Source organism: Pongo pygmaeus, chromosome 7 (assembly GCF_028885625.2).
Source record: "Pongo pygmaeus isolate AG05252 chromosome 7, NHGRI_mPonPyg2-v2.0_pri, whole genome shotgun sequence".
In the NCBI taxonomy this organism is placed as follows: Eukaryota; Metazoa; Chordata; class Mammalia; order Primates; family Hominidae; genus Pongo; species Pongo pygmaeus.
The window spans coordinates 153,680,216-153,695,485 of record NC_072380.2 but is presented as its reverse complement, the minus strand read 5'-3'; the positions used below and the strand labels follow the sequence as shown (position 1 = coordinate 153,695,485).

General features: G+C 38.7%; 1 protein-coding gene across 19 annotated transcripts in view; it reads left to right on the top strand.

Annotated features, from left to right (window-relative positions):
* The window catches only part of PTK2 (protein tyrosine kinase 2), a 349,963-nt gene that overhangs the window by 208,225 nt on the left and 126,468 nt on the right, over positions 1 to 15,270 (top strand). For all 19 annotated transcript variants that reach the window (XM_063669126.1, XM_063669127.1, XM_063669125.1 and 16 more), the window contains 2 exons: positions 6,651 to 6,681; positions 10,497 to 10,549. In XM_063669126.1, coding sequence (XP_063525196.1) covers positions 6,651 to 6,681; positions 10,497 to 10,549 — 84 coding nt within the window. The remainder of the gene's footprint in view (positions 1 to 6,650; positions 6,682 to 10,496; positions 10,550 to 15,270) is intronic.

The following is a 15,270-nucleotide window of genomic DNA, read 5'->3' as shown; positions in this document are numbered from 1 at the left end:
AAGATTAGAATGAATAAATATCCTAGAAACATCACTATAAAAATGGTGTGGAGTTTTTGCAAGCATATAATGAGGAATGCTTTTGAGGATTTGGATTTCTGAAAGAATCAAATGAAAATATTCCCAGCAGGATAATAGCATACATAGTGTGAAGCAGGAGAAGACTGAGTTAGGGAATTATGGGACTTAAGTTCAAATCATGAGTCCTCTGTGACACCATCTATAATTACTTTTCTGAGCCTCAGTTCTGTCATCTGTCAAACATGAAGAACAGTGACTGTCTTCTATGGTATTAGGAGGATAAAGGACTTATTTATTTATAGGCTTGGAACTATGCCTGGCACACTTGATGCTCATAGATTTTAGTTATATTGTTGTTCCTGTCGTTGCTACTAGTTTAGTCTGATCTTGACACTGTATTAGCCTAGACTTTGAGATACCTCATCTGTAAAAGAATGATACTTTGTAGGGTTGTTAGACACGTCCCAAAGAGTAACTGTAAAGCAGCTCACACTGTGGAAGTGGGACTCTGAATGTAGGTTTTGTCCTTTTTGCCAAGACCCCTTCTAGCACTCACCTCAGTGACTAGGATGATTATAGAGGAAAAAAAATTCCTGAAGTGCTTTGTGGTGTGCGTTCAAGTCAGCAGAATTGTATTAAACAGTGATGAGGATAGAGAAAAGGCCAAAGCTCAAGTGAAGCAGATAGAAACGCAGAGGATCCAGCCTTGCCCAGCAGGGAAGTGCTCTGTTTACAAAGCAGTTTGAGGAAGGGATGGTGTTTGCATGGGAGGTACATGTGTGTGTTGTGTGTTTTATAGAGAGGAGTCATTGGACCCTTTATTTATATATCTCAAAAGAGGTAACTGATGGTGCTGTGCCCTGAAAACAGCAGCTGAAGCCATGAGCCTTCGCTAAGTAAACATAAATCTGTGTGATTCCAGGACACGGCTTTTCTAGAGGAAAAGTGTTTTCCCACAATGATCATGCCAATGAGGCCTATTCATATATTTTTCCTAAGTTTTCTTTGTATAAAGTAGAGTAATGAAGTTGCTTTCAGAAATCTCTAAAATTACTCTCAGTTAAAGCCTTTGCAGCTATAGATCTTAATTTTTCACTTTGTGCTTTATTTTTTATTTTTATTTTTGACGTTTTCTTCTTCCAGTGTCACACTTCATACTTTAAACAGGAGTATATGCCCTACAAATATTATTTAAATGTTTTCAGATAATTTATTTACATAAAGATAGTAATTTAGGAAAAATGTTAAATGTAATAGATTGCCCATTTCCTTTTTAGTAAATAATTTTTCATCTTTTATCTTCAGTTTACCAAAAGGTCCTTGACATACACATTTAAAAATAACATTTGGATGTCAGGCATTAAATGAGCCTTCCATGTTTAAAACGTAAACATCTTCCTGTGTTGATTTCACTGTTAGCTAGCGTTTTTTGCTCTCTAGGGAGAAATATTTTGATATCAAACATGAAATGTGCTGCTTTTTAAGCTCTTTGTTCATATGAAAAGAGCATTAATGAAAATGCTTGTCATGAAAAGCTAGATAGGGCATTGGTTGTTTCCAATTTTATATTGTCTTTATAAAATGAATTATTAAACTTGATAATTTTCTTATTCTCAATCATAGCATGTTTATGTATTATATAACTATTTCATCATAGATCCCTAAGGTGAAAATATATTGCCTAGTTAAAATAATATTAAAGTCAAACATCTTTAGTGCATCTTTAGTGGATTGTAGTCAGAAATACATGTGGACACAGCACATGTACATTTTTTAATTGAGATTTTTTAAGAGTTCAAATGTTAAACATGTTTCTGCAACTCTAGTGTACCGTTTTCCTGGAAACATGCTTTAAATAATAATTATATATGCCCATCTGTCTTCTCTAGATCATAAATTACTTACACATGTATACATGTATATGCATAACATAGCATGACAGTAATAAGTGACCAGTACATTCTACATGTGAACTGGGTGTGCCCAGATGCATTTTGTTAGTTCTTTGGTCTACCATAGTTACTTTGGATTTATAAAGTGCTTTTAAAAGGGATGTTACCTTGTCATAGTGGCTCATGTCTGTTATTCCAGCTACACAGGAGAATCCCTGAGGCCAGGAATCTGAGACCATCCTGGGCCACATAGCAAGACTGTATCTAAAAAATATAAGTTAATTTAAAAAAATAAAAATAAAAGGTGATTTTACTGGGGAGAACATAGTAAGAGCCACAAGCCAAATTGTCCTGGACTGCATTCCACCACAGTCTGCATAACCTTGGCCCTTACTGTGGGGCATTATCTAACCTACACCTTACCTGAAAGAAAGTATACAATCAATTTTGCAGTGTTAGTAAAATTCTGTAGTAACATTTTTTCAGAGGAAAGTGTATAGTGTAATATAGAGTTGTAATTACATAATTTTAAGTAGGTTTTCTGTGTATAGAATGATGGTGAATACTGTACATTTCAAGGGAGGGAGTGAATGCTTCTAAGCATGACATAAATTCCGGAAGATATAAAAATAGAATTGTTACATTTAATTACGTAATTAAAACACTTATGTGCTGCCAAAGCGACACAATTACATAATTAAAACGTTTCATTTAGTACAAGGTAACATTTTTAAAGCTATGATGACAGAGGGGAAAATATCTATGACACATATAATAAATAATTTAAATTTCTCATTTTGCAAGTGTTCTTCCAGCTCATTCAGTAAAAGACAACCTAGTATAAAAAAGAGGAATGTACACACAAATGTCCAGTAAATATATGGATACAGTGATATATTTCATTTTATATTTATTACATTGATTAAAGAAACCTGATAACCACCATTGGCAAGACTTCTGGAGAATGCACTCTCATGATTGTGTCATTGTAAATTGGTACATTTTCAGAAGACAGTTTAGGAGTACTCTGCCCATTTGTCTGCCTCCTGGAAATCAGTCATACAAACCACTGACCTGAGGAGGATGTTCACTATTGCATTGTTTATAATAGCAAAAAATGAGCAAAAATTAATAAATGAGGGAGTATACATACATGATGTAATACTATGCAGCTGTTTTAAAAAATAGCTCTATTAATGTATTAAAAACCTACATGTAAATGTGTGTGCGTGTGTATCTCCAAACTTGTGTATTTATCAGCATTAAAAAGTCTGGTAAGTTAAGTCACCGATTTCAGTTAATGAACACTTCTAAGAAGAATGGAAGTACATTTGAACAAAAACATTAACTCCCAGAATTAGACATTTTAGGTAGTGAGTTCTTAGGGTTTTCTTAAATGCTGCTTCTACTGATGGTGTCTGTTGCCATTTTTCTGTATTCCATTACTCTCTTTATAAAAATATTCTCTCAGAATCCTTCTGTTGTTTATCTCCTTCTTTACAGCTGCCTTTCTACCCATGCCCAGCTACTTAGGAAGTCCTCTATTAGGCAAAAATATAATAATGGATTCCTTTTTCTTTCAGGAAATAGAAATTGCAACAGAATACAAACAAATCACACTAATGTGTCATTTGAAAAGCTATATTATTAACAATTCGGGTGTGAGTAAGGTGGTGGTGCTGGTGGTGGGAGGTGGTCGTGTTCATGGGATAATAAACTTAATTATCAGGCCTTTTCATTTACTCTAAATTTGGTCTTCCTGGGTGTGACTTGGTTATTTTGCTTGAAATAGATGTTCAAAATGTCAGCAAGTGATGGCTTGCAGTTTGGCTTGAATTCCTGTGATGTGCAATGAGTTGTATATATACAGTGTTAAGCCTCACAACTCTCTCTGCAAATTAGAAGAATTAAACAGTTTTTCAGAAAGAGTAACACGGGGTCCTAGGTTGATTGATTTCTTTCTTTAACAAACAGTGGTCGGACAGTCTCCCAAGTGCCAGATACTCTGCTAGATATTAGGGATGCCTTTGGGCAGCTTAAGTCTTACCGTAATCTTAGGCAGGTTAAATAGTCTGTAGAGAAGTATATGTGGCAAATGCTCTGTGGATGCAACAGAAGCATAGAGGATGCCGCTCAGTGCAAACTGAGGTATTCCAGGAAGGGCTCTCTGCCGGAAATAGAACTTGAATTGAGCTTTGAAATATTGAGGAATGTTTCTACCTGAATGAAGGAAGAGCACCTTTCAAGGCATGTGTGGTATGTTCAGGGGAATACAATGTGAAGTAGTATAGAATCAGGGAATAGTGACGAGTAATACTGAAAAGGCAGATTGGCCAGACCAAACACTGCATGCTTTCAACATGTAGTTGTTGAGCTCCTTCCATTTTCCAGGCACAGTTCTGGGATAGAGGATGTAGCAGCAAACAAAACAGGCAAGGTTGTGCATGCATGGAAATTTCATGTAGGTGAGGACATACATGTGATAAACAGAGTAAATTAATAGAGAAAATAAATACTGTAGCATGTAATATATCAAATGGTGTTGAGCTGTATCGAAAAAAATAAGACAGGGAAGAATGTAAGGGATACAATTTTAAGTAAGGTTGTCAGGGAAGGTCCCACTGAGAGAGTCGCACCTGAAGAGGTGGAAAACAGAACCTACAAGGATATCTGGCTATTCCCTAGTGAAGGCTGGGGAGTGCTAGGAAGCATGCCTGGAACAGCAGAGACCCAGGTCACTAGAATGCCTAGCGGGGTGATCCCAGGGCCGGTGGTTGGTCAGGATGTAAAGGCATTGTAAGGGCTTTGGCTTGTACTGAAGTGATTTGGGAAGCCATTGGAGGGTGTGAAGAGAGGAGTTAATGCGATCTGGTTTATGTTCTAGAATAAGTACTCTGGCTGCTGTGCTGAGAATAGACCATGGTAGGTTGGCCTGGGTACAGATAAAGTAGAGGGACCAATCAGGAGGCTATTACCATGATGTAGGCAAGTGATGTTTGGGTCAGGGGTTCTGGAATGACAGTGACAAGTAAGAGGACTTTGGATAGAGTTGGACAGTAAACCTTGCATTTGCTGCACTGGGTATGGATTGGGGAGCAGCGAGGCCCTGTGGTGACTGCTGGTTCCACCTGAACAATGGGAAGTATGCAGGTGCACCCACCAGGACTCAGTTCTGAATATCAGCAAGTCCCAGCAACCTTCGGACATCCAGAGGGAGGTGTCGTGTAGACAACCATATGTAGAAGTTCAGGTCAGGGGAGAGGTCCAAGCTAGAGGTATGCATTTGGAGCTGCAAAGTATGGGTGGTATTTGACGCTTTGAAACTGTGTGAGGTTACCAAGGAAGTGAGGTTAAGAGATACAGGTGTGACCACTGGGTTCTCTAATCTTCATCAAGCCAAGGAGATAAGGAAGAACCAATAAAGAAGACGAAGAAGAGGTGCCCTGAGAGGACAGAAGAAAACCAAGAGAATATAGTACAAGGTTCGGGAGGCCCAGGGTGGGAAGCTCTCAGAAGGACAGAGTGATTAGCTGTGTTAAGTGCTAACTGTAAGTGAACAATTGGGCTTAGCAAGGCAGATGTCATTGGAGATGTTCAAAAAGTATTTTCCGTGTATGGGGGTGGGGGAGAACTGATTAGAATGAATTCAAGGGCAAATGTAAGGAGAGGAACTGTGGACAGCAAGTGTGACTTACATAAGTGGTGTTACCAAGGAGCTGCCTAGAAGGGCACCAGAGCGGTGAGTGGTAGATGGGTGCCTCCTCAGCCTCCCATACCACCCCACAGACACAATACAAAGATGACAGCCAGAGCAGTGTTTGTGTGCTGAGAGAAGTGAAGCAGTGCTTTGTAAATTAAGCTGGGGTGTTTAAATCTCATCCTGAAAGTTTTTGAGAGACGCTAAAATGTTAAGCATAATAACTTGCTTGATTGATGAAATTGTAATTTGGGAAGATTATTCTGAAATAATTTAGCTCAGATGGATTAGAAGACAGGACCAATTAGGGGGCTGTTACATTAATTCAGATTAAAGAGGTTAAACCAGGGAGGGCTCCATGTTTCCTGGTTTGCAAAATGAAGGCTGCGGGAAAGAAAGCGTCTCCCTCACCATTGAACAAAGTCCTCAGCTTCACTGTGGTCAGGCGGGCATGAGCCAGTCACTGTGTCCTGCTCAGCAAAAAGGGAGCTCACCCTGAACTGTGGTAGATAGCTGCCTGGCTCACCTTCCAGCCAGCTGTGTGCACGGCTCCTTTGGGTGACAGCTCCAGGATTTGGCTTCTCTCATACATTCATTCCGTTGGCAGCCACGCACACCTGTAGAATTGTTTTCCTTCTGTTTCTCTGTGCTTCCTGCACAGGTTTTTCTGTTGTTACTAGTGAGTAGTTTTATCAAAGTGCAAAATGCCTGGTCCTTTGACAAGGAGTGTTGACTAATCATAAGAAACCCTTCATCTTTTAGTCTCCTGCGAACGAAGTCTGTTACCAACTTAGCATCTTAGTTCTTTATTATGATTAGGCAGTACCCTTTAAACAATTGTATCTAATACTCAGTTTATGTTTGTTATAAATATTGAAAACAAAACCATGAGAACCTAAGGTAGACAGTGTAGCAACTTTCTTTAAAGGGTCATTGCTGGAATACCAGTATAGGCCTCATCCTTCCTCCCAGATTCTAGGCACTGTCTTTTCAAAAGGAGTAAAAAGAGCCTTATACATCTCTTTTCTTTTTCCCCGCAGAAGGTGAACGGGCTTTGCCATCAATACCAAAGTAAGTACTGCTTTTTTTGTACTGTTATTTTGTTTTGTTGGAAAGTTTAAGGAAATTTCTATGCTTTATTATTCATTTTCCTTAAAAAATTAAATTCAATATACATGATCAAGGAACTAGGAAACAATTCTAGAAAGAAATCAAGTCAGTTTTAAATTTTATTAAGTATTTAGGCTTAATCAAAAAGTTTTAATTTTTCCTTTAAGTTCTATGGGGGAGCTAAAGAATAATCATAATGTTGAGAGCCTGTTATTAAACAGTTCCTTCATATGTTATTGCTAATCTTTACAAGAACCTGAAAATATGTGGCATTCTGGCTATTTTACAAGTATGAAAATTAAAGAGAAATAATTTATGTTAATTTGCTTGTGTATTTCCTAATTTTGTAGTGGGCGTGTTGATCTACAAAACTAAAAGAATCAAATAGTAATACCAAAAGAACTTATATAATTTTATATTCTCAGCCAATTTGCTAGGAACTGGGGACTAAGATATGAATGTTAAAATCTAGACAATCAGATACATAGGTAAACACACAGTTATAGCTGTGTGGTAAGTGCTTTCAGAGATATTTGCACTTTCCAAGACACTGAAGAAGAACAGTGAGCCTAAGAGACCACTGGAATAGAGAGGGTGAGGCCTGGGCTTTGTTCTGTCCCTCTCCTTCTTCTCCATAGCCAGTCCATTACTATTTCCTCCAGTTCCATGTTCTAAATGGATCCATCTGCTTCACCGCCTTCCCCGTGTCTCCCCCGTGTTTAGCTATCTGGGCTACCCAAGTACACTTCTGTGTTGGGGTTCCCCAAGATCTAGGAGTCACAGGACTCAGCTATGATGTATTACAGCAAATGGATACAAAGCAGAATCAGCAAAGGACGAAGGTGCATGGGGTGAAGTCCAGGGAAAACCAGATGCAAGCTTCCAAGGGTCCCTTCCCAATGGAGGCCACAGGACACTCTGAATTCCCCAGCAATGGATTGTGATGACCTGTGTGAAATGTTGCTTACTGAGAAAGCTCATTAGAGACTTGGTGCCTAGGGTTTTTATTGGGGGTTCTTTTTACATGCACTCTGTGCCTGGCATGCATACAAATACCAGACTCCCAGAAGGAAAGCAAGAGTTCAGCATAAACCACATTTTTTGTACAGACATTTTAGGCGTAGTGTACCATACCTGTCAGGGGATGGTGGCAACTCTGCGAAAATCCAAGTTCCCAGATACCAGGCAAGGGACAATCATGTAAGGTCAGTCACAGGTCTGCTACATCAACTCTTTTCTGTGTACTTATGCTAAATCAGTCTCTGTCCAGTTTTGCTCCTTAGCCTATCCGTGGTCTGTGCTACAGCTTGAGGAAGCTTTCCTAATTAAATATCTTACATGACCTACTCTTGCTCTTGGGATACTTTGCAATATTCTTAACCTAGCTTGCAGGAGCCCGTGTGATTGTTTCCTGCTCACTTTTCTAACCTTGGTTGTAACTTGTCATACTATTCTTCAAGTACATTTACCTTTTCTTCAATTCCAGGAGCAAACATCCTTTCTTTTCCCCGAAGGCCTTTGCCAATGTTCTGTCTTTGCATGATCCACTCTTCTTCCAACCCCCTTTTCGTTGCTAAGCCTAACTCATCTTCTAGGTCTCATTCTACATCACTTCCTGGAGAAACCTCATTGACCCACCCCCAAGCCAGGAGAGCATCCCCATCATGTTTTCCTGTAATAGTTTCTAGTTATTAATTACCAGAGTCCTAAGCATGGGCTTTTAACTTGTCTACCCTCCCCAGGCAACCTGGCAAGTTGCTGACAGCCAGGGTCATATGCAGTACTGTGGACCTCACACAGGCAAGGTCTGCACGTGGCTAGTGCACCTCTAGCTTTGGACAGTGCACTCTACAGCATCAGCAGTGTCTGATAGAGGTTCATTTGGGGTCATATCAGGGCAGGAACTAATGTTTATTTAGAGGACCTTTAGTTGTGGGAAGTTAAGGGATAATTTTGGATTAAAATCAAAGCTGGGCAATGTGGCGTGTCCCTGTGGTTCTGAGGCTGAGGCAGGAGGATCACTGAAGCCCGGGGGTTTGAGGCTGTGGTGTACTATGATCATGCCTGTGAATAGCAACCACACTCGAGTCTGGGTGACTTCGTGAGACTCCACCCTATTACTTAAAACACAGACATACACACACATAGAGGAATCATGAACATAGGTATGACAGTGACTGAGGAAGGTAGTACATTGGAAGTGTTAACAGATAAAGGAAACTAAATAAATGAAGCAAATTTTACAAGAGTGGAATTTCCACAAACCTTATAGCAGCAGGACACCATTATTGCTATTGATCAGATAAGAGCTGAAATCCAAGCTGTCGTGAGAAAGTTGCTTAGCAACAGCATCCATAATTGTGGTGCAGACAAGGGAAAACCCCAGTGTTTTGGCAACAGAACAAGGAAGGAAATGATGTAATTTATTGATTTAAAATGTGTGTCCTCTGACTGCCCAATAAATACAGTTCAAAGATAAGTTGTGATAAATCATGTAGCTGCGATGGAAGAGAAAGTAATGAGTTGTTAGAAAACAACTTTGATTAAATTTGTATACTAAAGATATAAAATGTCAAATATTTGGAGAATTCTGTAAAAGGAACACAAGTCTGTGGCTGTTTGCTATGATTATTATAGAGATTATACAGTTTCACATTAAATAGTTGTAGTGCTTCAAAACGATATGCAAGTTGAGCATTTCTAATCTGGAACTTCAAAGTTCAAAATGCTCCAAAATTTGAAACTTTCTGAGGACCAACATGTTGCATCAAGTGGAAACTTCCACACCTGACCTCATGTGACCTCATGTGTAACAGGTTGCAGTCAAATATTTGTTTCATGCACAAAGTTATTTAAAATATTGTATGAAATTACTTTCGGGTTACATGTATAAGGTGTATATGAAACATAAACAGATTTCACGTTTAGACTTGAATTCTATCCCCTAGATTCCTCATTATGTATATGCAGACATTCCAAAATCCAAAAAGTCTGACATTGGAAACACTCTTGTTCCAAGCATTGTGGATAAGCGATATTCAACCTATACTGTTTTAAGTGTCAGTATTTCATCTGGAAAAGGTTTTCTTTTATAAAAAGACCAGGTAACTTTGACATCTAAAGACTGTGTGGCTCCTTTTTTCCCTGTGTTTTGTTCTTTCCAAAAATTTTTTACTAATTTTTTAAACAGCACCAAGACTTTTGGCCAAAATTTTATTTTTTGTGGGTAAATATGTAAAACTAGTGTTAAACCATTTCATGAAGCAAGTAGCAAGATATATTGAGATTACTTTTTTAAGTATGTAGATAATAGTACATATTAATGTATTTCTTGATAATTTTTTACATGCCATAAATTTAAGAAGGAGCAGTCATACTGTAGTATTTCATATTATGTTTTAGAGAGCAAAGTCCACTTCCAGGTGTATGGTTTTTTTCTCATAACTTTGGGGGCAATCCTTTACTGTGTAGCATTTAAATTTACATTTTTATTTAACCCATTCATACCAGATTAAATTGTATTGCATTGTTTTAAATTATTGTCAAGAGTATCTTTCTCAGAACAGTTCAACATTCCTTCAGTTGTGTATTTTAATTTCTGATCTTTAAAGCATTAAAGCAGCCTGGCTATTTTAATAGTAGAATCCAATTTTTAAAGAAATCACGTATCTAAAATTTTGTCTTCCTCATCCAAGGCAGTTCCCTACTTGATGAGGCCGAGTTGTGGGGTCCTGGGGAAATTGCAGGGCTTACAGCTTTGCTCTTGTCTGTCACAGGTTGGCCAACAGCGAAAAGCAAGGCATGCGGACACACGCCGTCTCTGTGTCAGGTAAGGGGCTCTAGGTAGCAGACCTCGAAAAGCAGTCTCATGGGGTAAGACGATCATAGATGTCTATTTTTAGTATAATTGCTTCATTCTAGAATAGCTTATGAAAATAAGCATTCTGGCTATCCAAATTTGCATAATTTTACCATCATTAAATAGCTTTAAGTATGGCTCATAGTTTTTTTTGTTTTTTTTTTTTTTTTTAGATGGGAGATAGGTAAAATACCAGATCACTCAGCAAGTTGTATAGAATTCCAAATTATTTTTGGGTTTTAATATCATGTTAATCTCATCCAGAATGAAGTTACCATTACAATTTATCTTTGCAATTCAGTAGAATATACTTTGCATATTTATTTTATGAAATTCAGGAAATGTGAGACATTTTAAAACAATTTTTGTCTTTCACAATATGGTGTTTGAGTATTGCTTTTTAAAAAATATAGTTAAGATTCTGGCATGAGCATTGTCTTAACTATTGCTGGTGCAATTAAGTGTGTTGTACTTTCCTTGGTATGTTTCAAAATAGATATGCCTTTTTTCCCATTTAAAAATGTGGGAAATAAAGGAAAGGGGAAGGATGAGAAAGCATCTTCTATGGGCCCATTTGATATCTTAAAATACATATATCATCTGTATATGCACGTATATACATACGTAACCATATACACACATATGTAATTTGTTCTTATATATGTGCATACATATATGTTACATTTCTGAAATAATAGTTTCCTTTTAACTTTAGTATCTCACTTAGAAAAGACCCAATTCCTGTTTATTTTGAATCCGTTTTTTTTGAGACAGAGTCTCACTCTGTCGCCCAGGCTGGAGTGCAGTGGCGCGATCTCAGCTCACTGCAACCTCTGCTTCCCAGGTTCAAGGAATTCCCCTGCCTCAGCCTCCTGAGTAGCTGGGATTACAGGTGCCAACCACCACACCCTGCTCACTTTTGTATTTTTAGTAGAGATAGAGTTTTGCCTTATTGGCCAGGCTGGTCTCAAACTCCTGACCTCAGATGATCTGCCTGCCTTGGCCTCCCAAAGTGCCAGGAATTACAGGCGCGAGCCACTGGGCCTGGCTTCCTTGTTTGTTTGTTTTTTTAATTGTGCACAAATGTCCCATAAGCCCTTCCTCAAGAAGTATTTTTGCTTGTATTTGTACACTTGGCAGAGATACTCAATAAAGGTGAATGATGTGTTATACTGTCAAAGTATTACTGCTTTAGAAATCATTGCTCACTTCCTAAGTAGAGAGAAGGTTGGAATGCTAGAGCTGGTCTTATGGAAGCTTCGGGGTTGCCAGCATGTTCTCAGGTAAACAGTTAATCATCCTTATAAGCTTAATCGTGACTTCATGGAGTAGCCCTAGTTTCCAGTAGTGACACTGGGGCAGTAAACAGCACTCAGCATTTGCATTTGTTCAGTCTGTAGTGGGTACAGAGAATTGGCAAACTTGCCAGGCCCTCACGGAGTTTGTAATGTAGTTGGAGAGAGAAAGACCACCACGCATGCTACAGTCACAGGAGTCTGGAGGAGGGAACAACTGCTGGGCATCGAAGGATGTTCTGTAGAGTAGGTGAGATTTGAGCAGGGCTTTGAATAACTCACAGGCCCTTTGGTCCATCTTCTTGCCAAACTGTAAAGCAGCTTTTGGGATGAGCCCCGGGGACTGCCCTTTTGGTGCTTGCCACACACTGTCTCCACAGCCTCCCCAGGCCTGATCAAGAGAGAAGGGAAATGTCCCATTATGTTAATAAGGACTATTCCTGGCATCTGTCTTTGGGTAACAAAGTAATGAAATGTAATAAAATAGGCCCCAGCAGTACCTTCAAATCTTGTTCCTCCTGTTTTACTAATCTCTTTTAATCAATACTTTCCATTCAAGGTTTAAACCTCAGATGTGTCTTTTAGCAGCTGGTCATCACCAAACTTGGATTTTACTTCTTCCAGCCAACCCCCACTTTATGATCTCAGTGTTTTCTTCCTATTTCAGAACCCCATTAAGAAGAATAAAGTTAGCTGGCATTTTATGAGTACTGTGTTCCAGGCTCAGGTTTAAGTTCTATGTTCTTGTACATGTATCATCTCATTTAGTCCTTACAGCAAACCTATAAGATAGTTTTGTTATTGTATAGCTGAGGAGACTATGTCCCAGAGAGGTTAAATAATTTGTCCAAGTTTACACAGCTGCTAAAATCTGGAGTCATTATTCAAACTCTAATGTCTGGCTTTAACACCCCCCTGAATTACTTGTGATCATGCTTTCATTTTTTCTTCCTAGGTATTCCTTAACTAGGAGTTCATACTTCAGTACCTTCTTCATGTTCTTAGATTGCTACCATGTTGATTTAAATAGGCAGTTCTCTGGTCAGAAACTTTTAGTAATAATTTAGTATCTATCAGATGAAGTTTGGGCTCCTCAGCTTAGCCCTCCAAGACTTTTCATTATCTGCCCACCACCCACCTTTCCAGTCTTCCCTCACCTCCTCATCTACATTGTTTTTTAGCCAAAAAAAAGTTGGTGGCTGTGCCTCTCCCATCTCTGTTGTTCTGCTTGAGCTGTTCCATCCAGACTTGCTCTTTTCATCATTACATATAAAAATAGTTTCACTTTCAGAGTTAGTGATACTTCGATATATGACTATCACTTAGGTGATTTACAAATCCAAGCAAAGAATAATTGGTGTCCAGTGGATATTTAATGACATGGCATTAATTGTTCGGAGTCTTGTTTGTCCTTAGTCTGCCTACTGCTTGCTTACTTAGGTGGAACCAGAGAAACAAGTGTGGTATATTTCTTTTCTTTTCTTGCCTGCTGGCCCTCCCTCCCTCCCTTCTTCCTCCCTTCCTTCTTTCCTTCCGTCATCCTGATATTCAATGGTGTGATATGTTTCTATCTTCCACAAAAACTATAAAACCTAAAAACTGATAAGCCTAGCTGGCCAGGAACCAGTACATTGCACTTAGCCCCAAAGCTGGTAATTCACATTTCTAGGGACATCTTTGTTAAGCTGATACCTAGAAAAACAGTAATATTACTAAATCCCAAGGTTATTTCTTACCTGCCAACCTGGAAACACTGTACTATGTGGGATGTAGTGCTGACATACCAAGGTAGAGGCCCTACTGCTCCTGGATCCTTGTGAAATTCTGCATGTGCTTCTCCACAGTAAGCGTGTTCAGTGTCTAGGATAGTGGGGTGAGGCTGCAATCAACTATATGCCAGCTGCAATTACTTGTTTTTCTGTCAGGTGATACTTCATTTAACCCCTAACAAGCCCTACGGGATTGAAGAGACCTCAGTTTTACATTAATCCGGCCGACAGAGTGCCTGCAGCGTGCCAAGCACTATTCTAGATACTGGAGTCTACTAGAAAACAAAGCCACATCCCTCCCTTTATGGAGTTTACATTCTTGTGAAAGAGTCAAACCATAGATAGTGAATTAAAATAAAGCAGGTAAATTGAGAGCAACGGGAAAGTTATTTAAAATTGTGGTCTGTATGACAATAAACCTGCACATGTATTAACTTGTGTGGGATTGTAAAGCCCTTCATAAATGTTAAATATTATTTAATCCCACAGTGGCCTTGCAAGGTATTTATTATCTCTCCATTTCACAGATATGAAGAATTAAATTCAGAAAGGTAAACAAACTTGTTCAGTGTCACACAGCTTGAAAATGATGGTACTAGGATTGGAACTCAGGTCATTATTACCCTCTAGGCTCTATTGCCTGTCATGAGCAATTTGAGAGAGTTTGCTCCCCTGTACTGATGAACTGTTACACTCCCAAGTGTCAATGAAGATGGAGAGTCTTCGTGGGATTTGTCTGGCTCTCCCATTTTTCTTCACAACCAGAGTTCTTACCTGACCCAAGTCTGGGTTCACATGTCAGTACCTCATAGAAACCTTTCTTGAGTACTTTAAGAAGATCTGGACTCTTCCTCCTCAGAGCTCTATAGTGCACTGTACATTTCTCTCTTATGCATAGTCCTAAAATAGATGTCATTGTGTTTTAGAAACCATTTTGTCCACAAAACCATGACCCCATTGAATGTAAAGACATGTTCTGTTTATCTCTTTATTGTCTGGGATATAAGTTTTGTAATTGTTTTTAAATAAATCCATGAATTCCTGAGTAAGGTATGGAGGTGTGCTGGGTCTTAGAGGAATGCATTCTGTAGTGGGAACAGACAGCAGAAAGGCAGGAATATTTGGAGCGACCAGTGTCACTGGGGCTCTCAAGGGATTACCTGTAAGCTTGTCACTGTAAATTTTTCTTGATTTTTTCCTAGGAATCATTGTAAATGGTTCTAGATTCCTTCCTAGGAGATGTTGGGCAAGGGAAGAGAGGATGACCAACAGAAAAAGTGAGGGTCTAGATAACTTTAGGACAATTTGCAGCTCTTTGTGGGTCTCTCTTGTTGGCAAATAAAGCAATATCCTTACATTCCGGAGAGAAGATACCAGGTACTTTTTCATATTTCGTTGCAAAATAAAGGTAGTTATTGGATCACCTTCAGTAAGATTGCAATGACAGTTGATGTTGAATATATGAATAGTGTATCTTTGAAATTCACACAGTATTTCTCTATAAAAATAAGTGTAAGATTAACAGAGATTTATAAAAATATCTAACAGAACAACATGTGTCCCTGCCTGTATTGTTCTGAGAACCTGAAGAAGTCTTTTTTTTAAGCCTAATTATTAAGTTATAAGG